General features: G+C 37.6%; 1 protein-coding gene across 2 annotated transcripts in view; it reads left to right on the top strand.

Moving 5' to 3' along the window:
• The window catches only part of LOC122476088 (complement factor H-like), a 98,248-nt gene that overhangs the window by 25,847 nt on the left and 48,189 nt on the right, over positions 1–24,212 (top strand). For both annotated transcript variants that reach the window (XM_043568362.1, XM_043568363.1), the window contains 2 exons: positions 2,662–2,832; positions 9,290–9,463. In XM_043568362.1, the coding sequence (XP_043424297.1) occupies positions 2,662–2,832; positions 9,290–9,463 (345 nt within the window). The remainder of the gene's footprint in view (positions 1–2,661; positions 2,833–9,289; positions 9,464–24,212) is intronic.

Below are 24,212 nucleotides of genomic sequence, written 5' to 3'. Positions count from 1 at the left end.
TTTTAGTTTTTCTCATGAAAATTTGCACTTTTAAATATTATGCATAGAATAATACTAATTATACTAATAACATTAAAACTAACATTTATTGGGCACTTACTATTTGTCAGTAATTGATCTAAGTTCTTTACATTCCATTTTACCTTCAAAATGACTGTGATTTATGCACTGTTTTCACCTCTATTTTATAACTGAGGACATTGTGCGGCAAAAAACTTACATCTCATGACCAAGGTTATGATGGCATAACGGTGGAGTTAAGATTCAAACCTAGGTTATCTGAAACCAAATTCCATGGTCTTATCCATAATTAAAATGTAATGGACTTTCATGCTCAAATAGAATACTAACCATTTCTGCTGCAAGATTTTTTTTTTTTTTTTTTTTTATTTATTTTTTTGGGACAGAGAGAGACAGAGCATAAACGGGGGAGGGGCAGAGAGAGAGGGAGACACAGAATTGGAAACAGGCTCCAGGCTCCGAGCCATCAGCCCAGAGCCTGACGCGGGGCTCGAACTCACGGACCGCGAGATCGTGACCTGGCTGAAGTCGGACGCTTAACCGACTGCGCCACCCAGGCGCCCCATCTGCTGCAAGATTTAATATTGGCCTACAGAACAGGCTTTCTTTTAATTTTTAAGATCAAAAAGTCATTATGTATTTCTACTGATATATCATTATAACATTCTGTTCTTGAATAATACTTCTAGAATGAGGTCCTATTTTATATTTGCACTGTAAGTTTAGAGAAATATTGTGAAACTAAACTGAATTCACTGAATAACTTTTTGCTTTTTAAAAAAAATTCTATAGTAAACTGCAAGTCAAGATTTCTTTAGTTATAATACTGCTAACCAGTGCATCATGACCAGTATGGTGATTGGGCTTTTGTAATGAAACATTATGGTCAGTCTACTTCATTTTACCAATACTTGTTTGGCAGATATATCTGCCATATTTATTTTTTTTAATATTTTTTCTAAAATTCACACTTCCTTAGTTTAGTCTGTCCTCTAATGAGATGCAGGGAAAAGCATTTCTGTTCTTAAAAATTCTCTCTAACAATATTAGTTCTTCAAGTCAGTAATGGCAATCATATTTCTATTCAGCACAGCAAATACTGTATACCCCAGAGGCTCACAGATGGGGTTTCCTCCTTAAAACTAAATTTCTGAGCACCTGAGTGGCTCAGTCAGTTGAACATCAGACTCCTAATATTAGCTGAGGTTGTGATCTCCCAGTCATGAGATCCAGCCTGGCATCCAGCTCCACGCTCACGGTGGAGCCTGCTTGGGATCCTCTCTCTCCCTCTGTCTTTGCCCCTCCCCAACTCACGCTCTCTCTTTCTCTCTCTCTTTCACTGTCTCTCTCAAACTCTCTCTCTCAAAATAAATAAAATTTGAAAAAAACCTAAATTTCTGTGCTTAGTAAAACCTTACTGGAATAACTAATGCATAAGATACATTTTGAAGAAAGAATGAGACTTTTTCCAACGAAGTTGAGGAGGGGAAAAGTATATCAGTCAGGAGAAGTTCAGGGAGAGGAAGGTACAAATGCAGTGAGGCTTCCAGGAGCCTGAAGCTCCCCTGTTCCATGTCTTCGAGGCCGTTGTGTGGGACGCAAGTAGGGGTAGGTCAGTGATGGCTTGAAGATAGGCCAGTGCAAGGTTCTAAGGTGCTCCATATCATGCTGAAGAATTTGGCTTTTATTCAGACTGAATTGGGAATCAATAGAAGATTTCAGTGGAATCCTTCAACGGAGCAATGAAGGGACAAGAAAAACAGTCATTAAGTTACAAACAGGAAAATAGATTACAGAGGTGCGAGAATAGTATCTGGGAAATTAGTTATTGTTGCCATAAATCCAGGGGGAAATGTTTGAGAGAAGAAGGGGGCAAATATGATGGCCAGTTTTGGGGTTTTTCTTGACAGAAAATTTTGATGGATAGTAAAGCCACAAAAACAGAAGATGTAATTCATAGATATAATGACAATAGGTTAAATTAACTTCTTTGACAAAGTGTTATGCCAATTATGACTCTATTATCGATAACTAGAAAATACATAATTTTTACAAGTCATTCGGTGAAAATATTTATCATAATAAGCCTATATATCTATACCCAATTTTATATATATATATATATATATATATATATATATAGTTGGTATCATTACTGGCCACTATTTACTTGAAGAGGACTAATTTATCTTCAAAGCAAATAAAATAAGCAACATATTATTTATTTATTTATTTATTTTTGATAGAAAGAGAGAGAGAGAAAGCATGAGTAAGGGAGGGACAGAGAAAGAAAGAGAAAGAATCCCAAGAAGGTTCTACACTGCCAGCAGGAAGCCACAGACAGGGTACGTACGATCCCAGGAACCATGAGATCATAACCTGAGCCAAAATCAAGAGCCAGTTACTTAAGCAACTGAGCCACCCAGGCACCGCTAGCAACAGAAGTTTAATCAGAATTTTACCTTATTTCAAAAATCAAAATTAAAAACAACAGATAAATTACTCAAGCATCCATGTCAAAATAGAAGTTTTGTTTCGTTGTCTGATTTGCCTAAAGGAAACAAAACTTGTATCTTTATGTCTTAGACATGGCTCTTTAATATTTAACAAACATTTTGGAATTTAATCCCTTATATTTAGAAATTTCCTGCCAAAAGCCAGAAATTGCAAATGGAAATGCTGTATCTCTGAAGAAAACTTACAAGGAAAACGAACGATTTCAATATACATGTCACCAGGGTTATGAATACAGTAGTAAAGGAGATGCTATATGCACTGCATCGGGATGGACTCCAACCCCTTCATGTAAAGGTAATGTTATATTTCCTTTCTATATATTTTATCAATTCTTTTCATTCATATATTCCTTACAGTGAAGCAGTTTATTTTTTCTCACAATGGAGCGTTAATGTTGACAAGAACCAACTCTTATAAATACGATATACTTAACGTTTTATGTGTGCAAAAATTAATTTTGGTATAATTCTCTCGTTCTGAAAATAGACATAAAAAGAACAGAAGAATTCAATAGCTCATTAAGTAGTTGGTCTGCGGTCAAAAATCAAGTCTAGAGCAGAGCCAGGGCAATAATAGGCTTCCCAGGCATGATTACTTCTCTGACAGATGGCTCTTCTAAAGCCGAGCAGTTAGCTTTGCAAACAAAGTAAATGAGATGAATACCATGTGAGGGAACCCTCAATTAACAATGGAATTAAGTGGAGATAACTAGAGATTTCACTAAGCACAGGCGTAATATGAATCAATAGTGATGATGATGCAGGGGGGTGGGAGGGGGCACCCACCAAACTCTTTTAGGCTTCCTAATGGGGGATATTGTGCAGATGTAGAATCCACGTCAACTGTGCTTCGTGCCCACCCAAAGTTATGTCTGTAATATTGTGTTCTATGTAGCCTACCTCATTTCAAAAGAGAGAGTTTCAAACTATCGTGGTCCAGATGCAAAACTGTAAAAGGTTGAGTTTAAGACATCATATCATTAGAAGAATAGCAAGAAGGTACAGCTATTACATGTCGCACGGTAACAACTGTGTTGAGCTGTTTGCAAACATTTATGGAAAAGGGTGCCTTAACTTTGGATGCGGGCTGCAGCAGCGAGTGAAACAAGTTACAAGTGCTATCCTACATGAAATCAGAGGTCAAGTGCCTTTCTAAAAGGGTGACTTTTATAGATATGGTCATATTGTGGCCCAGGGTAGGTGGGGAGATGGTGAGAAGAGTTGAACTCTTAAGAGCTCTCTGAACTTTTAATCATAGGATTCATAATTCCATGCGTAAACCTTGTTTAATGATCCTCTCTTACAAAAACTAGAGTTAGATTTTGAATGATTTTGTTCTTACTTTAAAAAATTTTTTTGGTCGAGGGCACCTGGGTGGCTCAGTCGGTTAAACGTCTGACTTCAGGTCGTGATCTTGCAGTTCATGAGTTTGAGCCCTGTGTCGGGCTCTGTGCTGACAGCTCAGAGCCTGGAGCCTGCTTTACGTTCTGTGTCTCCCTCTCTCTCTTTCTGCCCTTCCCCCACTCACACTCTGTCTCTCTCAAAAATAAACATTTACAGGGGCGCCTGGGTGGCTCAGTCGGTTAAGCGTCCAACTTCAGTTCAGGTCACGATCTCACAGTCTGTGAGTTCGAGCCCCGCGTCGGGCTCTGGGCTGATGGCTCAGAGCCTGGAGCCTGCTTCCAATTCTGTGTCTCCCTCTCTCTCTGCCCCTCCCCCGTTCATGCTCTGTCTCTCTCTGTCTCAAAAATAAAATAAACGTTAAAAAAAAATTTTTTTTAAATAAACATTTACAAAATTTTTTTTTAAATTTTTTGAACTTTTTTTAAAAGTAAGCTCCATACCCTACCTGGGGGTTGAACTTACAACCCTGAGATCAAGAGTCACATGCTCTACTGACTCAGCCAGCCAGGCACCCCAACCCTTACTTTATATCAGGCCCTTTGTCCTATATAAACATTAGAATAAATCACTCCAGGTTTCAGGGAACATTAGAATAAATCATCATTCCAGGTTTCAATGAAATTTACTTACTTCCAAGTAAGATGTCAGGATCTGAATTCAGTTTTACTTTGACATAGGACTCAGGATAGCCTGACTGTTCCATAGAAGTTGTCTCGTTAATTCTTTTTCTTGGTCACATAGCTACCTGCTTAAAGCTGTTGCTGAGCACATACTTGCTTTAATGTGGGAAATCTGTTTTTCCCATATGTGTTGCTACAATTCCTAGGCTTACTTGAAACTTGACCCATCTACACCACACCCATGCGCGCGCGCGCGCGCACACACACACACACACACACACACACACAGTAAAGATCCCACATTTGTAAAACATTTTCTTTTTAGAATTTGTTTTTCATTTTCTTAGTCAATTGTATAACTCAAAAACTCAAGACAGGATGCCTTAGAATCCTCCTTTCTTTGGGGAGAGAGATGCCAGGATTGAGGTACACTAAGATTGGATACTCTCACAAAACAGTTTACTAAACATCAACATATATAAAGAGAGGTTCACCCCAAATTAAATAAGCATGCACTCTCTGTTACAACAGTGGTTCATTAACTGGATACGTTGAAGTCTTTTATTAAAAGGAACTCCAGGGGCACCTTGTTGGCTCAGTCAGTTAAGGATACCGTTCTTAATTTCAGCTCAGGTCATGATCTCACAGTTTGGTTCTAGAGTTTGAGCACTGCATCAGGCTCTTCACTGACACCATGGAGCCTGCTTGGGATTCTCTCCCTCCCTCTCTCTCTGCCACGCCCTCGTGCGTGCACTCCCTCTCTCTCAAAATAAATAAATAAACATTTAAAAATAAGTTTAAAAGTAAAAGGTACTCTACATTGTACCTTAGCTAGTATATCACAAATGCTTCTCCTTATTTTCCTAGGACAATAGAAGGATCTACCTGCTGGTAATGATGAATTCCAAATCTATAGATCTTGCTTTCTCCAAATCTATAATAAATTTGGAACTAAAATAAAATTAAAATAAAATAACCTAGGATAAAATACTTAAAATTTCTTCCATCCGGTTTATGATTTTATGTGTCAGGTTTTTTTTTTTAATGTTATTTACTTTGAGAGAGAGAGAGAGAGAGAGAGCGCGCATGACTGGGAGTAGGGGCAGAGAGAAAGGAAAGAGAGAATCCCCAGCAGGCTTCACACTGTCAGCATGGAGCCCACTGTGGGGCTCAATCTCACGAGCCATGAGATCATGACCTGAGCTGAAATAAAGTGTTGAACACTTAACTAACTGAGCCACCCAGGCGCCCTTCAGGGGTTCTGTTTGAAGGTGATTTGTCAAAACTTTGATCTCTTTGTCTAATAGGAACCAGACTCTGACAGCAAATCATTTATAGGAATAATTAAAAGTACCAAGACCTGCTAAATAAAAGCCACCTTTGCTCCAAATCCATCTGTTCTCTGTACAAGTCAGATTTTCTGATGATGAACAACATAGAGTGCTAGCATTAAATTATTGTTCTTATCTCAAATGCTTACTGGTGGTATCTAACAGTAGGAAAAAATGTGACCCCACACATGCAGACATTCTCCAGTACTGTTTTGGATAGAGACACATGCCCTGGCAATGTTTTACTAGCATCATTTATTTTAATGGAAATTATGAAAGTAGGGATTACAATTTATCATTGAAATTATGTCTTCTGCTCAAAAGTAATCACCTGAAGTTCTTCTATTTTAATTATTTTAATAAAATTATTATTACAAATTTATTAAAAATTATTTAACAAATTCTCCCAGTATTTTTTGGTTGGCCTCTTAGTAAAACTCTTGTTTTTATATCTTGTAGCTTTTGACTTCAAAATTAAGTTAAGCCACACTGTGAAGTAAAAATTAATATATGATAAACTCCACTGCAAAGGTCTGTGAAAATATGATAGAGCAGAATAAAGTGAGGAGAAAAAACTAAAAGTAAATTTAAGGTTACATTTAAGGTACATTAAGGCTCATCTCAAGGTAGTGTCAATTAAAATCAAGCAATGTAGACATACTTAAGATTTGTGGTTAGATGGTCACATATTCTTTCTAATATAACCATTACTAATATAAGTATAGTATCATGTTTGGAATAGAGACTTATTAAAGCTTATTCTGGAGGAATGAAGTACAAATTTAAGACCAATTAAAAGACTATCATAAAACCTCTAAGAGTTGGATGTACACAGTGGAAGCCTGGTATGAAGGGGAGGAGATGTATAAGCAATAATTATAAGATTATAGAATGTGCTGTGTGAATGAATATTGAAGTGATGGGGAGGAGGGAAGGTGAGGTAAATTTCCAGGCTCCTGTCATGAGGTTTTTGTGTCACAAATTAAAATGTTGAACACAGGAGGAAAAGCATATATTGAGAAAAGGTTGATTTAGTTGGCATGTAGTTAGTTGGATATGCCTTTGAATTATTCACACGGACCTGTCTAGTGTGAAGCTTCAGTTGGATATATGGATTTGGATCTCACTGAAGAGTTATTAGCATAATGCTGATAGCTTTTTATTGTGGAAGTATCTTGATTCACAGAGAAAATGTGAAGAAGCAAACAACAAAATCAAGGACAAATACTCATGTAGAACCAACTGTAAAGCATAGATATTCATTCATACAATACTCGTTGGGTCTTCAGGGAAGATATTTCTGAGGTGGTGATAAGAGTCAGCCGGAAGATCTAGAGGAGCATCACCCAAGAAATAAGGAATAAAAAGTGCAAGTGATATGAATAAGCCTGGCATGTGTGAACACCAGACAGAAGGCTATTGTGTTGGTCGTATAGAGTAAGTGGGACCTTGGTAGGAGATGAGATCTGAGAAGTAGACAGGGCCTAAAATTAAGTAGAGCAGAGGAAGGAGGGCCGCTATAAGTAAAATAAATAAAATAAAATAGTACTGTTCAGACAAAAATAAGGAGAAGTAGGAAAACATAAGAATGCAGGGCATTGGAGAATGCCAGTAAGTCAGTGATCAACAGTGTCAAATATTACAGAGGGTTTTTATCTATTCAGTTCAACAAATAATTAAGGAGCCCATAGTATATAATACCAGTCACTGTGATATGAGCAATTCATAGAGATTTTGGATTTGGAAATTGGAGGACATTGGTGACTTTTGTCTTAATAGCACCAGCATGTTAAAGATGTCAAAAGCCAGATAGCAGTAGGTTGAAGAATAAGTGGGAGATTGAAAACCAGACTAATTGGAAGATGATATTTGAAGGATCTTGGTTGTGAAGGAGAGAAGTATAGCACATTAACAACCTTGGAAAAAGGGATGAGATAAGGAATTTAAAATTGGAGAAGCTTGCATATCCATTTAAGAGAGAATAGTAGACAAAATGAGAGAGGGAAGGAATATACAATGGTTCATGCTCGATGGAAGAATTAAACTTTTGAAAAGCTAACTTGAATGAAATAAACACCTCATCGTCAACAAGTAAGAGAAAGGCTAAAGTTCAAACAGATGTAGCCAAAGTTAAGGACGTGTTAGTAAGAAATCTAGGGAACCCACAGCTGGTAGTCTGAAACTTGTTATGTGTGAATGCAAGGATTTATTTGTTGATGACGGAACTATTGTGTTAGATGGCTTTTGAAGAAAATGATGAGACTGTGATGAAAGTTACTTTGGGAAATGGAATAGGAAGTAAATTGGGGGCATATAAATGGATTTTTGGCATTGCTGAATGTCTACCATGGCACTAATATAAATGGTTATGTAACATTTCTACAATAGTTTAAAGGTATGATATTTTATTATACAAGGAATTTTGCAGATTGATCCATTGGCTAGATATTAGCAAAGTTGATGGAAAGAACTGAGACAGAACTTTAAAAATTAAGATAGAGTAGGTCATGGGAGGGCACATTATAGTCTGAAAATCAAATCCATCCTTTGCCCTTTGTGTAAACAAAGTTTTATTGGAATACAGCCATGCTCATTTGTTTATGTATCTTTTAGGGCTGTGTTCGTGTTGAGGAGCTGGGACAGAAACCTTTTATCTGGTTGTTTACATAAAAGGTTTTCTCCAAACCCTGGACTAGTTTATTCTATTATACTAATAAAAATGTATTCCAGAATTTCAGTAGCCTAAAAAATTGAAGTTTATTTCCTGTTTATGCTCACTTCCAATGTAGGTCTGAAGGGACTCTGCTCATTATAGTAGCTGTAAGAATCAAGGGTAGAGACATCACCTCTCCATGGCTGTCCTTAATCCCTGCAGCTAGAAAAAAGAACATAAAAATTCACAGTGGCTTTTTAAAACTTCCTCCCTAAAGGGAAACGTGTTACTTTACTCATTTTCTTGACCTGTGTAAATCCGAAGACCACATTTAATTCTTGGCAGGGATATGAAATCCTACTAAGTGTCTGGAAGGAAGAGACTCAAGCCGTTTGTAAACAGTCCTAGGAGAATCACAGATGCCAGGGAAGTTGAATAGTTTGTAAGAAGAGTTGAAGTGATATGTCATGAGTTTATTGCCACATATAGAATATTATGATATATGTGATGGCTTTGGAGAAAGGATTCAAGAGTCCAGGGGGCACAAATATATCAGATGTGAGATATAGTCGTGGGACATGAATGATATGATGGGAAGGATATAAGACTAAACTCACATTAATCCCATTTTATGCTGTGGTAGGGACAAAAAATAATAATACCCACTTTCTATATTTTTATGTACTTGATTATTTTAATGGGTAGTGATTTCAACATTACCTACATATTCTTTTTTTCCCCCAGAAATCATATGTGCTTCTCCTCACATTCAAAATGGTAACTATGCACCAGAAAGCATCAGATACAGAAGTGGAGATGAAATCACATACAATTGTAAAACTGGCTTTGATCGTTCAACCCAAGGAAATACGGCAACATGTACGAGTAGAGGCTGGGTACCTCAGCCAGGATGTACTAGTAAGTTCCATTCTATCTTGACCTACTTCTAAATTCTGAAATTATTGTCTCTTTAACAACAACAAAAATGAGTACACAGTAAATCCAAGTTTTTGCCTTACTGTGTATGTAAAGCAGAGCCTACAGAGACATTCTTTTCTTTTCAAAGTAGATAATTCTAATACAATCTAAGCCACATTTTTGAAAATTAAAAGCTATTTAATTTTTGCTATTTGGTATTAAATATGTGTTTATGAATTTCTCTAACTAATGTAATTCTAATATCTGAATTAAACCACTTGATTTGTATTTCCCTGATGGTGAGTGTTATTGACCATCTTTTCATGTGTCTGTTAGCCATCTGGATGTCTTCTTTGGAAAATGTCTATTCATGTCCTTTGCCCATTTCTTAACTGGATTATTTGCTTTTTGTGTGTTAAGTTTGAGAAGTTATTTATAGATGTTTGCAAAAAAGACATCCAGATGGCTAACAGACACATGAAAAGATGCTCAACATCATACATCATCAGGGAAATACAAATCAGACTAAAATAACACATCACCTCATACCTGTCAAAATGGCTAAAACTAACAACACAGGAAACAACAGATGTTGGTGAGGTTAAAGAGAAAGGGTAAACCTCTTATGTTGTTGGTGGAAAATGAAACGGGTGCAGCCCCCCTGGGAAACAGTATGGAGGTTCCTCAAAAAGTCAGGGGCGCCTGGGTGGTTCAGTCAGTTAAGTTTCCCACTTCAGCTCAGGTCATGATCCTGCGGTTCATGAGTTCGAGCCCCATATCGGGCTCTGTGCTGACAGCTCAGAGCCTGGAGCTGCTTCGGATTCTGTGTCTCCCTCTCTCTCTGTCCCTCCCCTGCTCACACTGTCTCTCTCTCTCTCTCAAAAATAAATAATAAAGATTAAAAAAAAATTTTTTTTTAAGTCAAGCAATTACACTACTAGGTATTTGCTCAAAGGATACAAAAATAGTGATTCAAAGGGATACATGCACCCCGATGCAGCATTATCAACAATAGCCAAAGTATGGAAAAAGCCCAAATGTCCATCAGCTGATGAATGGATAAAGAACTTCTGGTATATATTTACTCTGGAAAATTCCTCATCCATCAAAAACAATAAAATCTTGCTGTTTGCAATGACATGGATGGAGCTAGAATATATTATGCTAAGTGAAATAAGTCAGAGAAAGACAAATACCATACGATTTCATTCATATGTGGAATTTAAGAAATGAAACAGATGAACATGGGAGGAAATAGAGGCAATACATAAAAGAGACACATAACTATAGAGAACAAACTGAGGGTTGCTGGAGGTGAGGTAGGTGGAGGAGGAGGGTTACGGGTTAAATAAGTGATGAGTATTAAATAGGGCACGTGTGTTCATGACCACTGGGTGTTATATGTAAGTGATGAATCCCTAAATTCTACTCCTGAAACTACTATTACACTAAATGTGAACAAACTGGAATTTAAATTAAAACTTGAAACAAATAACTTACCTAAAGCAATTTTACGTTCACAGCAAAATTGACAGGAAGGTACAGAAACTTCCTATACACTTAGTGTTGCCATACATGCATACCTTCCCCATTTATCAACATCCCCCCATCCCAAAAGGTATGTTTTTTACATTGATGAATCTGCATTCATCCATCATATTACCCAAAGTCAGTAGTTTACCTTAGAGTTCACTCTTGATGTACATTCTACAGTTTTGGACAAGTGACATATGTATATGTCAGGTTTGTATAGTGACATGTCCATCATTCTGGTATCATACAGAGCTTTTCACTGCCCTAAAAATCCTCTGTGCTCCACCTATTGATTCCTCCCCTTGCTCATTCTCTGCAACCAGAATGTCATATAGTGCGGCTCATGCATCCTGTAGCCTTTTCAGATTTTTAAAAAAAAATTTTTTAATGTTTATTTATTTTTGAGGGAAAGAGAGACAGAGCGTGAGCTGGGGAGGGGCAGAGAGAGAGGGAGACACAGAATCCGAAGCAGGCTCCAGGCTCTGAGCTGTCAGCACAGATCCCAGTGTGGGGCTCGAACTCACAAACCACGAGATCATGACCTGAGCCGAAATTAGTTGCTTAACCGACTGAGCCACCCAGGTGCCCCCAGATTTTTTTTTTTAATTCTGAGAAATAGCTTTTGTGATTCCTCCAAGTCTTTTCATGATATGAGAGGTCATTTCTTCTGGTTCTAAATGATACTCCATTGCCTGGATATATCACGGTTCTTCATTAGATTCGTATACTGGTGGACATCTTGGTTGTTTCTATGTTTTACCAATTATGAGTAAAGCTGGCATAATCAAATAAATAATAAATCAATAAAACATTTGGTAAGGCTAGTGTCATTGAACACCTAATATATTAGTTCTTTATTTCTGTGTAACAGATTTCCCCCAAAACATATTGGCTTCAAACAACACACCTTTATCTTCTCAGAGTTTCTATGGGTCAGGAATTTGGGAGTGGCTTAGCTAGCTAGTTCTGAGCCAGGCACTTCTTGTGTTGCAGTCAGGATGTTGACCTAGGCTGCAGTCACCTGATGGCTTGGTGGGGCCGGAGGATCTGCCTCCAAGACGGCTGACTCATAAGGCTTTTGGCAGGAAGCTTCAGTAACTTACCACATGGGAATCTCCATAGGCTTCACGAATGGCAGCTAACTTTCTCCAGAGCTCATGATCTGACAGAGAGAGCGGCAGAAGTTTCCATACCATTTACAAACTAGTCACACACTGTCACTTTAGCCATATCGAGACTTTAGAAGTGGGTCTCTAAGTCCTGCATACTCAAAGGGAGGAGAATTAGGCTCCTTTTTTTGAAGGGAGAAAAAGACACTGTAGAATTTTCCAAAACCATCCATGTAACAAAATTCCATTCAATTCAACAGAGTACTGTCTTTTTTCCTGGGGGATGTTTCCTCTACTCTTTTCCAGGTACTTTTTGTCTCTATAGTTCTATCCCTTTCCTTTACATACCACATTTGGTTGTACAGGTGTACTGCACTTACACTGGATAATATATGAATACATTATGATACAAAAAGTAGGTCAGTGGCCTCCATATTAATTCTAGGGGTAACTCCAAAATGAATTTTCAAATCAAAAGACCCTTAAAGAAGACCCTATCATCAACATGAAACAGACCTTAATATGTAAAACAATTATAATAAAAATACTGAATGATTGAATGATTGAGATATAATCGACATATAACATTATATTAGTTTCAAATGTGCAACATGATTTGATACTTTTATATATTGTGGAATGACTTCAAACACAATTGTAGTTAAATCTATCAGCACATCGTTAACATGTTTTTTCTTGTGGAAGCACCTTTAAGATCTACTCTCTTAGCAACTTTCAAATATACAATGCAGTATTAATAACTGCAGTCACCATGCTGTCTGTACCTTACATCCCCATCATTTTATTATTTTATTACTGGTAGTTTGTACCTTTCGACCTCCCTTGACCCATTTCTCCTGCCCTTCAGGCCCTGCCTCTAGCAACCCCCACTCTGTTCTCTTTATCTAAGAGTTTGGTATTTTTAGATTCCAAATATAGCTCATGTAGTATTTGTCTTTCTCTGTCTGATTTATTTCACTTAGCATGGTGCCCTCCAAGTCCATCCATGTCATCACAAATGGCAACATTTCCTTCTTTTATTGGCTGAATAATAATCCTAGTTTCTTATGCACTCATCCAGTAATGGACACTTAGATTGCTTCCACATTTTGACTATTGTAATAATGCTGCAGTGAATATGGGGCACATATGTCCTTTTCAGTTAGTGTTTTCCTTTCCTTCAGATAAATACCCAGAAGTGGAATTGTTGGATCATATGGTAGTCCTGTTAATTATTTGAGAAACCTCCATGCCGTTTTCATAGTGGCTGCACCAACCTACATTCCCGTTAACGGGGCAGAAATGCTCCCTTTTCTCCATATCCTCACTAACATTTTTTTTTCTTTTTGATGAAGCCATGTAAACAAGTATCAAGTAATATCTTATTGTGGTTTTGATTTTCATTTCTCTGATGATAAGTTGAGCATCTTTTCATGTGTCTTTTGGTCATCTGTGTTTCTTCTCTAGAAACAATGTCTGTCCAGATCGTCTGCCCATGTGTTATTCAGATTGGGCTTTTAGTTATTGTTGTTACTGAATTATATGAGTTTTTAAAATATATTTTGGATGTTTCCCTTATCAGACATATGATTTGCAAATATTTCCTCCTACTCATTAGGCTACTCATCAGTTTGTGGATGGTTTCCTTTATTGTGCAGAAGTAGTTGGTTTAATGCAGTCCCACTTGTTTAGTTTTGCCTGGGTTGCCTTTGCTTTTGGTGTGAATTCTACAAAATAATTGCCAAGATCAATGTCAAGGAACTTATCCCCTATGTTTTCTTCCAGGAGTTTTATGTTTTCAGGTCTTTCGTCCATTTTGTGTTAGTTTTCGTGTATGTTGTAGATAGTGTTCCAGATTCATTCTTTTGTATGTGGCTGTCCAGTTTCCACAACACCACTTATTGAAGAGACTGTCCTCTCCTCACTGCATATTCTTGGCTTCTTTGTCATAAACTATCTGGCCTTAAATGTATGAGTTTATTTCTAGGCTCTCTGTTCTGTTGAGCTATGTGTCGGATGCTAATACTGTACTGTTTTGATTACTCTAATTTTGTAATATAGTTTGAAACCTCGAAGCATGATGCCTCTAGCTTTGTTCTTCTTTCTCAGGATTTCTTTGACTATTTGGATTCTTTTGTGATTACAAACACATTTTAGGATTGCTTCTTCTATTTCTGTGAAAAATGCCTTTAGAATTTTGATAGGAATTGCACTGAATCTCTATAGATAGCTTTGGGTGGTATGAACATTCTAACAATATTAACTCTTCCAATTCATGAATATGGACTATCTTTCATTTATTTGTGTCTTTGATTTACTTCATCATTGTCTAGAGTTTTCAGGATACAGATCTTTCACCTTCTTGGATAGATTTATTCCTGGATATTTTCTTTGTTTTGATGCTATTGTAAATGGGATTGTTTTCTTAATTTCCTTTTTTGATAGTTTATTATTAGTGTGTAGAAACATACCAGATGTTTGTACATTGATTTTGTATCCTGCATTTTTACTGAATTCATTTATTAATTCACAGGAGTTTGGGTGGAGTTTTTAGGGTTTTATGTATATAATATCATGTCATCTGAAAATAGTGACAGATTTATTTCTTCCTTTCTTGAATGGATGCCTTTTCTTTCTTTTTCTGCCTAAGTACTCTAGTTAGGACTTCCAGTACTAAGTTGTTGAATAGAAGTGGTGAGAGTGGGCATTCTAATCTTGGTCCTGATCTTCATTATTAAGTATAAAGTTTGTGTGGAGTGGTCGTATATAGCTTTATCACAATGCAATATGTTCACTCTACATCCACTGTGTTGAGAGTTTGATCGTTAAAAAGGTAGAATTTTATCAAATGCTTTTTGTGCATCTATTGAGATGATCATGTGATTTTTTTATTCCCTCATTTTATTAATGTGGTTTATCACACTGATTTGTGGGTGTTGAACCATCCTTGCATCCCTAGAATGAGTCCCCTACTTGATTAAAGTGTATCATCCTTTTAATGTATTATTGAATTCAGTTTGAATTCAACAATATTTTGTTGAAGATTTTTGCACCTAAGTCTTTTAGGTATTGGGCTGTAATTTTCTTTCTCATGGTGTTTTTCTCAGGTTTTGATATCAGGATAATGCTGGCCTCATAAAACAAGTTTGGAAGTAATCCCTCCTCTTCTATATTTTGGAAGAGTTAGAAAAGTATTGGGATCAATCCTTCTTTAAATGTTTGATAGAAATAACCAGTGAAGGCATCTGGTCTTAGACTTTAGTTTTTGTGAGGTTTTAGGCTACTGATTTAATCTCCTGACTAGTACTTAGTCTTTCAGATTTTCTATTTCTTCATGAGTTAGTCTTGGTAGGCTGTATGTTTTTATGAATTTATCCATCTCTTCTATGTTGTCCAATTTATTGTTGTATAATTGTTCATAGTAGTCTCTTATGGCCTTTATATTTCTCTGGTATCACTTGTACATCTCCTCTTTCATTTCTGATAATATATAGGTGTATGTGTGTGTGTTTGTATACACACACACATACACGCGCATATCTGAGTTTTCTCTTTTTCTTGGTGAGTCTAATTAATGGCTTGTCAATTTTGTTTATCTTTTCAAAATTTTGCCTTTAGTGTTATTCATCTTATTGGTATTTCTATTGATATTTTCTATTTTTTAAGCCTTTATTTCATTCATTTCCACTCTGATCTTTGTCATTTCCTGCCTTCTATTAACTTTAGGTTTTGTTTGTTCTTCATTTTCTAGCTCCTTGAGATGTAAAATTGGTTCATTTGAGGTTTCTTGCTTCTTGATGTAAGCATGTACTATGATAACTGCTTTTGCTGCATTTCATAAGTTTTGATATGTTGTATTTCCATTTTCATTTGTCTCTTGGTAGTTTTGATCCTCTTTTACTTTTTTTTAAAATTTGACCCATTCAGTAGCATGTTGTTTAATCTCCACGTATTTGTGGATTTCCCAGTTTTATTCCTGAAATTGATTTATTAGTTTCATACCATTGTTCTCAGAAGAGCTATTTGATATGATTTCAGTCTTCTTAGTGTTAAGACTTGTTTTGTGGTATAACATATGTCTGTCATAAAGAAGGTTCCATGTATGCTTGATAAGACGGTGTGTTCTGTTAGTTTTAGATGGATATTCTGCATATGTCTGGTAAGTACATATGGTCTAACATCACAACGTCAATGTCTCCTTATTGATTTTTTCCTCGATCTATCCATCTATCCATTGATGAAAGTGGGAGTATTAATTATTGTATTACTGTCTATTTTCCCTTTATTTCTGTTAATATTTGCTCTACATTTTAGGTGCTCTTATGTTGGCTGCTTAAAATTTATTATATTCTCTTATGGGATGAACCCCTTTATGTAATGCCCATCTTTGTCTTTTATTACAGTCTTTGTGTTAAAATGTCTATTTGTCCTATATAAATATAGATACACTAGCTTTTGTGTTTTTATTGTTTTGTTTTTTTTTTTTTTTTGAGCGAGGGAGAGAGAGCACAAGCAGCAGAGGGGGAGAGAGAGAGAGAATTGTAAGCAGGCTCCATGCCCAGAGTGGATCCTGACATGCAACTTGATCTCACAGCTGTGCATCATGACCTGCAGTAAAATTGAAGGTCGGGTGCTTAACTGACTGAGCCACTGTTTTGTTTTCATTTGCATGGAATATCTTTTTCTATCCCCTCACTTTAAGTCTATGTGTCCTTATTTCTGAACTGAGTCTCTTGTAGGCAGCATATAGATGGGTCCTTTTTTTTTTTTAATCTATTCAGCCATGCTATATCTTTTGATTGGAGTATTTAGTACATTTACGTTTAAAGTAATTATTGATAGGAGTGTACTTATTGCCATTTTGTTAGTTGTTTTCCCATTTTTTGTAATTCCTTTTGTCCTTTCTTCTTCTCTTGCTGTATTTCTTTGTGATTTATTTTCTGCAGTAGTATGCCTAGATTTCTTTCTCTTTAATTTTTGTGCATCTACCAAAAGTTTTTGCTTTGTGATTACCACAAGGCTTCCATAAAACAATTTGTATTTATAACAGTCTACTTTAACTTGAAAAGAACCTAACTTTCATTGTGTTCTAATGTTCTACCTTTTCACTCCTCCCATGTTTTTATTTTTGATGTCACAATTTACATGTTTTGTGTATTTTTTAATGAATTATTTTAGTTATACTTATTTTTACTTCTTTTGCCTTTTTAACCTTCCTACTAACTTTATAATTGACTAACCCACCACCTTTACATTAGATTATTTTGAATTTTACTATATATTTACCTTTACAAATGAGATTTATATGTTTTCCTGTTACTAATTAGCACCCTTTTACCACAACCTAAAGAATTCCTGTTAACAGTTCTCATAATGCTGGTCTCATGGTGATTAACTTCTTTAGCTTTTGCTTGTCTGGAAAACTTTTTCTCTCTGTGTACCAAGTTGTTTTCCTCTTGCTGCTTTTCAGATTCTTTCTCTGTCTTTAACTTTTGACATTTAAAAAAAAAATTTTTTTTTTAACATTTATTTATTTTTGAGACAGAGAGAGACACAGAGCATGAACAGGGGAGGGGCAGAGAGAGAGGGAGACACAGAATCTGAAACGGGCTCCAGGCTCTGAGCTGTCGTCACAGAGCCCGACATGGGGCTCGAACTCACTGACCGTGAGATCATCACCTGAGCCAAAGTCGGACGCTTAACCGACTGAGCCACCCAGGCGCCCCTAACTTTTGACATTTTAACTATAACGTGCATTGATGTGGGTTTCTTTGAGTTCATCATTTTTGCAACTCTATAGGCTTCTTGTATCTATATGTCTATTTTCTTTCCCAGGATAGGGAAATTTTCAGTCACTATTTTTTCAAAGAAGTTTCCTGCCCCTTTCTTCTTCTGGAACTCCTATAGTGTAAATGTTGGTCTGCTGAGGTTGTCCCATCAGTGTCCATCAGTGCAAAGTCTTTATACATTTTTATTCTTCTTCCTTTGTGCTGGTTTGATTGAGTGAGTTCTCCCAGCCTGCCTTTAAGTTACTGATCCTTTTTTCTACTTCCTCTAGGCTGCTGTTGAAACACTTTATTGTATTTTTCAGTACGATTATTGTATTCTTCAGCTCTGTGACTTTACTTGGTACTTTCTTATATTTTCTTTTTGTTGAAATACTCCCTATGCTTACCCATTCTTCTCCTAAGCTTAGTGAGGATCTTTATAACCATTATTTTTAACTCTTTATCACTTATTTTAAGGTAAGTCACTTATTTTCATGCAGTTAAAGGCTTTTTTTCTGTGGTTTTATCTTGTTCTTTCAGTTTTAACGTATTCCTCTTTTTCTTCATTTTCCTTGATTCTCTGTGGTTGGGTTCTGTGCATTAGAAAAAATAGCCACCTCTGCTAGTCTTGAAGGAATGGGGTCACTTAGGAGATAATCATTATTGTCCAACCCTAGCCTAGTTCGTGGATATCTCTCAAGTCTTGTGATTGTATAATTAGCCAGTGTTATTTTTAGTGGCTCCGAGTAGTTGAGAGTTTGTCAAGACCTGACAGTGTCCCAGAAGGAAGGGTCTCAGTCAGCACCTAGATTCAGGCTGATTGGAAGCCAGGCCCTCAGGCAGCAAAGGTTAAAGTATGCAAATATACCCCTTTCAAGGGAAGACTGGGAGATGTCCACTCCTTCTGAACTGAGCAATGGAGTGATAGCCAGTTCAGAACTGTTTCTTTTATCTGCCATCATCTCTTTGAATTCATGAACACAAGCCCTGGTGGCCACCGAGGCAGGAGATCAAGGGGCAACACCTGGACATCTATCACAAAGCCCAGGGCACCAGATGCAAAAACTGGGCACCAGATGTGTGTATAAGCACCCTTCTAGGAGATACCAGCACTCTGGAATGCAGCAAAAACATAACTGTGGTCTCTGGAGGTCTCTGGAGAGGATTACAGTTGGTCCTTAGTTGTCTGTTTAGTGAAAAGCCTGTTTCTCAGGCCTCACCTATGAAGATAGGCTAATAGGCCTCTTTCACATAAAACATATATTCTTTAGTCTCCTACCTCTCTTCTGTGCACTGGGTGGTATCTGGTTGAGAACTCTCTCCATTTGTGACAGTCCTGTGGGACCCACAATCATAAGCACAGCTGGTCACCAGAGCCAGGCAGTCTAGAGGTAAACCCTGGCTGGCTGACACAGAAGCCAGGGTGCCATAGAAAAGTATAAGCTCCATTCCTAGAGATACCTTTGACCGAGAGGGAAGCAGAGGAATATCAAAAGATGGCCTCCAGTGGCTTCTGTCCCCAGAGAACACCTAAGTAGGACCCTAGATGTGTGCCAAACCAGAAGTCTGCTCCTCAAGCCAAAACTCCAGGAAAGGCCAACAGGCATTTTGTAGAAATATTGAGATTATAGTTCAGTCTGTAGCTACAGTGTGCCTTTGGTGTGGTTGCTAGCCCTGAACTGTCTCTGCATTTCTTACAATCGCATGGGGCCCGTGAATACAAACCCCCCCTGGCCATCAGATCAAGGAATGACCCCTGGGTGGCTGCCACATAATCCAATGCAACAGAGGTAGAAACTGGGGCACCAGATCTTTGTCCAGATTTCCCTCCGGGGGTTACCAGTGCCCTGCAGTGCAGCAGAAGGAGGACCTGAAGATAGTGCCTATTCTGCAAGTTCCCTGTAGAGGATTATGGTTGGCCCTCAGTTGTCTGTTTAATTAGAAGTCTGCCCCTTAGGCCTCAGCAAAAAAGATTAATCTCATAGGACTTTAACAGAAAAAGATAGGTGCTTCAGTCTGTGGTGCTCTCCTGTGCCCTGAGAGTGGTGGCCTGTTAATAAGTCTTTCTTTATTTGTTACAGTCCTGTAGGACCCACTAGCCACCATAGCCATATGATTTAGCGGTATCTCCTGGGTGGCAGCTGTAAAACTCAGAGGGTGTCTGAGGAGAACATAAGCTAGTTTCCTAGAGATACCAGTGAGCTGAAAAGAGGCAAGGGAGAGTATAAAGATGGTGCCTCCTGGAGTCTATCTTTGAGGAGAGTTTTAGTAAGCCCCTAGATGTGTTTTATTTATTTTTTTTTTAATGTTTTTATTCATTTATTTTTGAGACAGAGAGAGACAGAGCATGAGCAGGGGAGGGACAGAGAGAGAGGGAGACACAGAATCTGAAGCAGGCTCCAGGCTCTGAGCTGACAGCACAGAGCCCGACGCGAGGCTTGAACTCACGGAGTGTGAGATCGTGACCTGAGCTGAAGTCGGACACCCAACCTACTAAACCACCCAGGCGCCCCCCTAGATGTGTTTTAAATTAAATGCTTGCCCCTCAGGCCAGAGCTTTTAAATAGGCAAATAAGTCTCTTTCACAGAAAGTCTGGGCACTTTTCAGGTGGCTTTCTCTATCCTGGACCCTGGGGTGGGTGAGTCCATGACTGTGGACCCTTTAAGAACTGTTTCTCACTTAGCTGTAGCTGTGGGTCTTGTGGACACAAGCCCTGTTGGCTTTCAAAGCTAGATGCTTTGGGGGCTTGTCTGTCAGGTGTAGATATTAAAATTGGGGTGCCAGATATAAGGCTCAGACACTTCACTCCTCAGGGAGAAGCTTAGAGTTTTGAATTCCCTCCCAGTTGTGGCTCATCATGCTGGGGAAGAGATTTAGGGTCAGATTGTATCTGTTTCTTCTATCCACTTTGATGTGAGCTTTTTCTCATTTGCCCAGTGTGTAGGAATCACTCAGCTAGTTTTTAGAGGGTTTCTTTTTTTTTTTTCAGACAAAATTATTCTGTATATAACTGTAGATTCAGTGTGTCCAAGGGAAGAGGTGTGTTCAGGATCTCCTACATCTCCATCTTGAACCACTTCCATAAAGAAAATATTTAATCGTGTTTCTGGTTGGCTTATGGAAATGGTAGATCAGGCCAGCTGGATCTGGATCTCACCAAGTTTATTCCAGAAGGGGCCTTATGAAGTTCTTGTGGACAAGATGGGGAAATTGACCAGCTAGATGGTTTATGAGATAGTTTGAAATTTCGTTAAGTAAACTTACCCAAGCATCAGATTCAGGACTTTGTTCTCAAGCCTATTTCATTACTCCTTTGTGTTATCAGATAGTTTAATGATTTAGGGGAAACACAGTACAAATTCACAAGTGGAATTGTTCAGGGGGTCATGACAGTGAATCTGCATTAGCACAGATTCATCATTCAAAAAGGATTCTCTGTGCTAGGCTGAATCTAATAACATGACATTTAGTAGTGATCCTGCGTTTAGGTCAAAGGAATCAGATGTACAAGTACAGACAGATTAGAAAGAGTTTTAAAAATTGGTGAATATTTTAATCAATTTTGAGATCAGTTTGAGTCAAAACTATGACAGAACCACCACTACTGTTAATGAGACCACACCCTGTATTGATAGAAATCCAAGGTAGAATGAGGCTGTTCTAAATTTTGCCCATCCCAGTGCTGCTCAGACCATATATGAAATACTATATTTGCTTCAGAGATGACCTTCTAAAAGCATAAAACATATTTAAGTGTACCCAGATGAAAGAAAACAGCAAAGAGATTCAAGCCTGTCATAATAATAATAATACGTACTTTAATTTTACCCCCTTTGTATAACTTTTGAAAAAAAAATCTCAGTGGAGTGTTTGCTTTAATTAATATCCTTTTTTTTTTTTTTAATTATTGGCAAGTCAGCTAACATACAGAGTAGTCTTGGCTTCAGGAGTAGATTCCCTTGATTCATCACTTACATATTCATCCTGACAAGCGCCCTCCTCACTGCCCATCACCCATTTTCCCCATCTTCCCAACCCCCCACTGCCATCAACGCTCAGTTTGTTCTGTTTAAGAGCCTCTTAGAATTTGCCTCCCTTTCTGTTTGTATTTTTTTTCCTTCCGTTCCCCTATGGTCACCTGAAGTTTCTCAAATTCCACATATGAGTGAAATCATGTAATATTTGTCTTTCTCTGACTGAGTTACTGCATCTTAGCATAATACCTTCCACTTCCATCCACATTGTTGGAAATGGCAAGATTTCATTCTTTTTCATCCCCAAATAGTATTTCAATACATATAAATATACCACATCTTCTTTGGATAAAGAAGCAGTTGATGGACATTTGGCCTCTTGCCATAATTTGGCTATTGTTGATAGTGCTGCTGTAAACATTGGGGTGCTTGTGCCCCTTCAAAACAGCCTTCCTGTTTCCTTTGGATAAATTCCTAGTAGTGCTATTGCTGGGTCGTAAGGTAATTCTATTTTTAATTTTTTGAGGAACCTCCACACTGTTTCCAGAGCAGCTTCACCAGTTTGCATTCCCACCAATAGTGCAAGAGGGTTACCTTTTCTCCACATCCTTGCCAACATCTGTTGTTTCCTGAGTTGTTAATTTTAGACACTCTGGTGGGACGTGGTATCTCAGTGTGGTTTGGATTTGTATATCCCTGATGATGAGCAATGTTGGACATCTTTTCATGTGTTTATTTGCCATTTGGATGTCTTCTTTGGAAAAGTATCTATTCATTTTTTCTGCCCTTTTTTTGTGTTTCAGATGTTCAGTTTGGTAAGTTCTTTATAGGTTTTTGATACTAACACTTTATCTGGTATGCCATTTCGAAATACCTTCCCCCTTTCCATTGGTTGCCTTTTAGTTTTATTGATTGTTTCCCTTGTTGTGCAGAAGCTTTTTATCTTGATGAGGTCCCAATAGTTCATTTTTGCTTTTATTTCCTTGCCTTTTGAGACATGTCAAGTAAGAAGTTGCTGCGGCCAAAGTAAAAAAGGCTCCTGCTTGTTTTCTCTTGCAGGATTTTGATGGTTTCCTATCTCACATTTAGGATTTTCATCCATTTTTAGTTTATTTTTGTGTATGGTTTAAGAAAGTGGTCCAGTTTCATACCTCTGCATGTTGCTATCCACTTTTCCCAATTCGTTTTCCTAAAGAGACTGTCTTCTTTCCATTGGATACTCTTCCCTGCTTTTTTGAAGGTTAATTAGCCATATATGTGTGGGTCCATTTCTCGGTTCTCTATTCTATGCCATTAGTCTATGTGTCTGTTTTTGTGCCAACACCATATTGTCTTGATGATGACAGCTTTGTAATACAAGCTAAAGTCCGGGATTGTGATGCCTCCAACTTTAGTTTTCTTTTTCAACATTTCTTTGGCTATTCAGGATCTTTTGTGGTTCCATACAAATTTTAGGATTGTTTGTTCTAGCTCTCTGGAGAGTGCTGGTGCTATTTTGATTGAAATTGCTAGAATGTGTAGATTGCTTTGGGTAGTATCAAATTTTAACAATATTTGTTCTTCTGATTCCTGAGCATGGAATGTTTTTCCATTTCAATGTGTCTTCTTCAATTTCTTTCATAAGCTTTCTGGTTTTTCTTTTTTTTTTCAGTGTACAGATCTTTTACCTCTTTGGTTAGGTTTATTCCTAGGTACTTTATCGTTCTTGTTGCGTTTGTGAATGGGTTCAATTCCTTGATATCTCTTTCTCTTGCTTCATTATTGGTATATAGAATGCAACCAATTTCTGTACATTAATTTTGTATCCTGTGATTGTGCTGAATTCATGTATCAGCTCTAGCATTTTTTTGGTGGGGTCTTGTGGGTTTTGCTTGTAGACTATCATGTCATCCACGAAGAGTGAACGTTTCACTTCTCTGCCAATTTGAATCCCTTTTATTTCATTTTGTTGTCTGATTGCTGAGGCTAGCGATTCCAACACTATGTTAAACAACAGTGGTGAGAGTGGACATCCCTGGCGTATTCTTGATCTCCGGGGGAAAGCTCTCTGTTTTTCCCCATTGAGGATGATATTTACTGTGGGCATTTCATGTATGGCTTTTATGACGTTAGAGTATGTTTCTTCTATCCCAACTTCCTTGAAGGTTTTTATTAAGAAAATGCTTTTTCTGCATCTATTGACGGGATCATATGGTTCTTATCCTTCTTCTTTTAAGGTAATATATCAAGTTGATTGAATTGCAAAAATTGAACTAGCCCTGCAGCCTAGGATGAGTCCCACTTGATCATGTTGAGTGATTCTTTTAATATACTGTTAAATTTGGTTTGCTAGTGTCTTGTTGAGAATTTTTGTACCCATGTTCA

This window comes from Prionailurus bengalensis, chromosome E4 (genome assembly GCF_016509475.1).
Source record: "Prionailurus bengalensis isolate Pbe53 chromosome E4, Fcat_Pben_1.1_paternal_pri, whole genome shotgun sequence".
Classification (NCBI taxonomy): Eukaryota; Metazoa; Chordata; class Mammalia; order Carnivora; family Felidae; genus Prionailurus; species Prionailurus bengalensis.
This window is presented reverse-complemented; position numbering and strand designations above follow the sequence as displayed.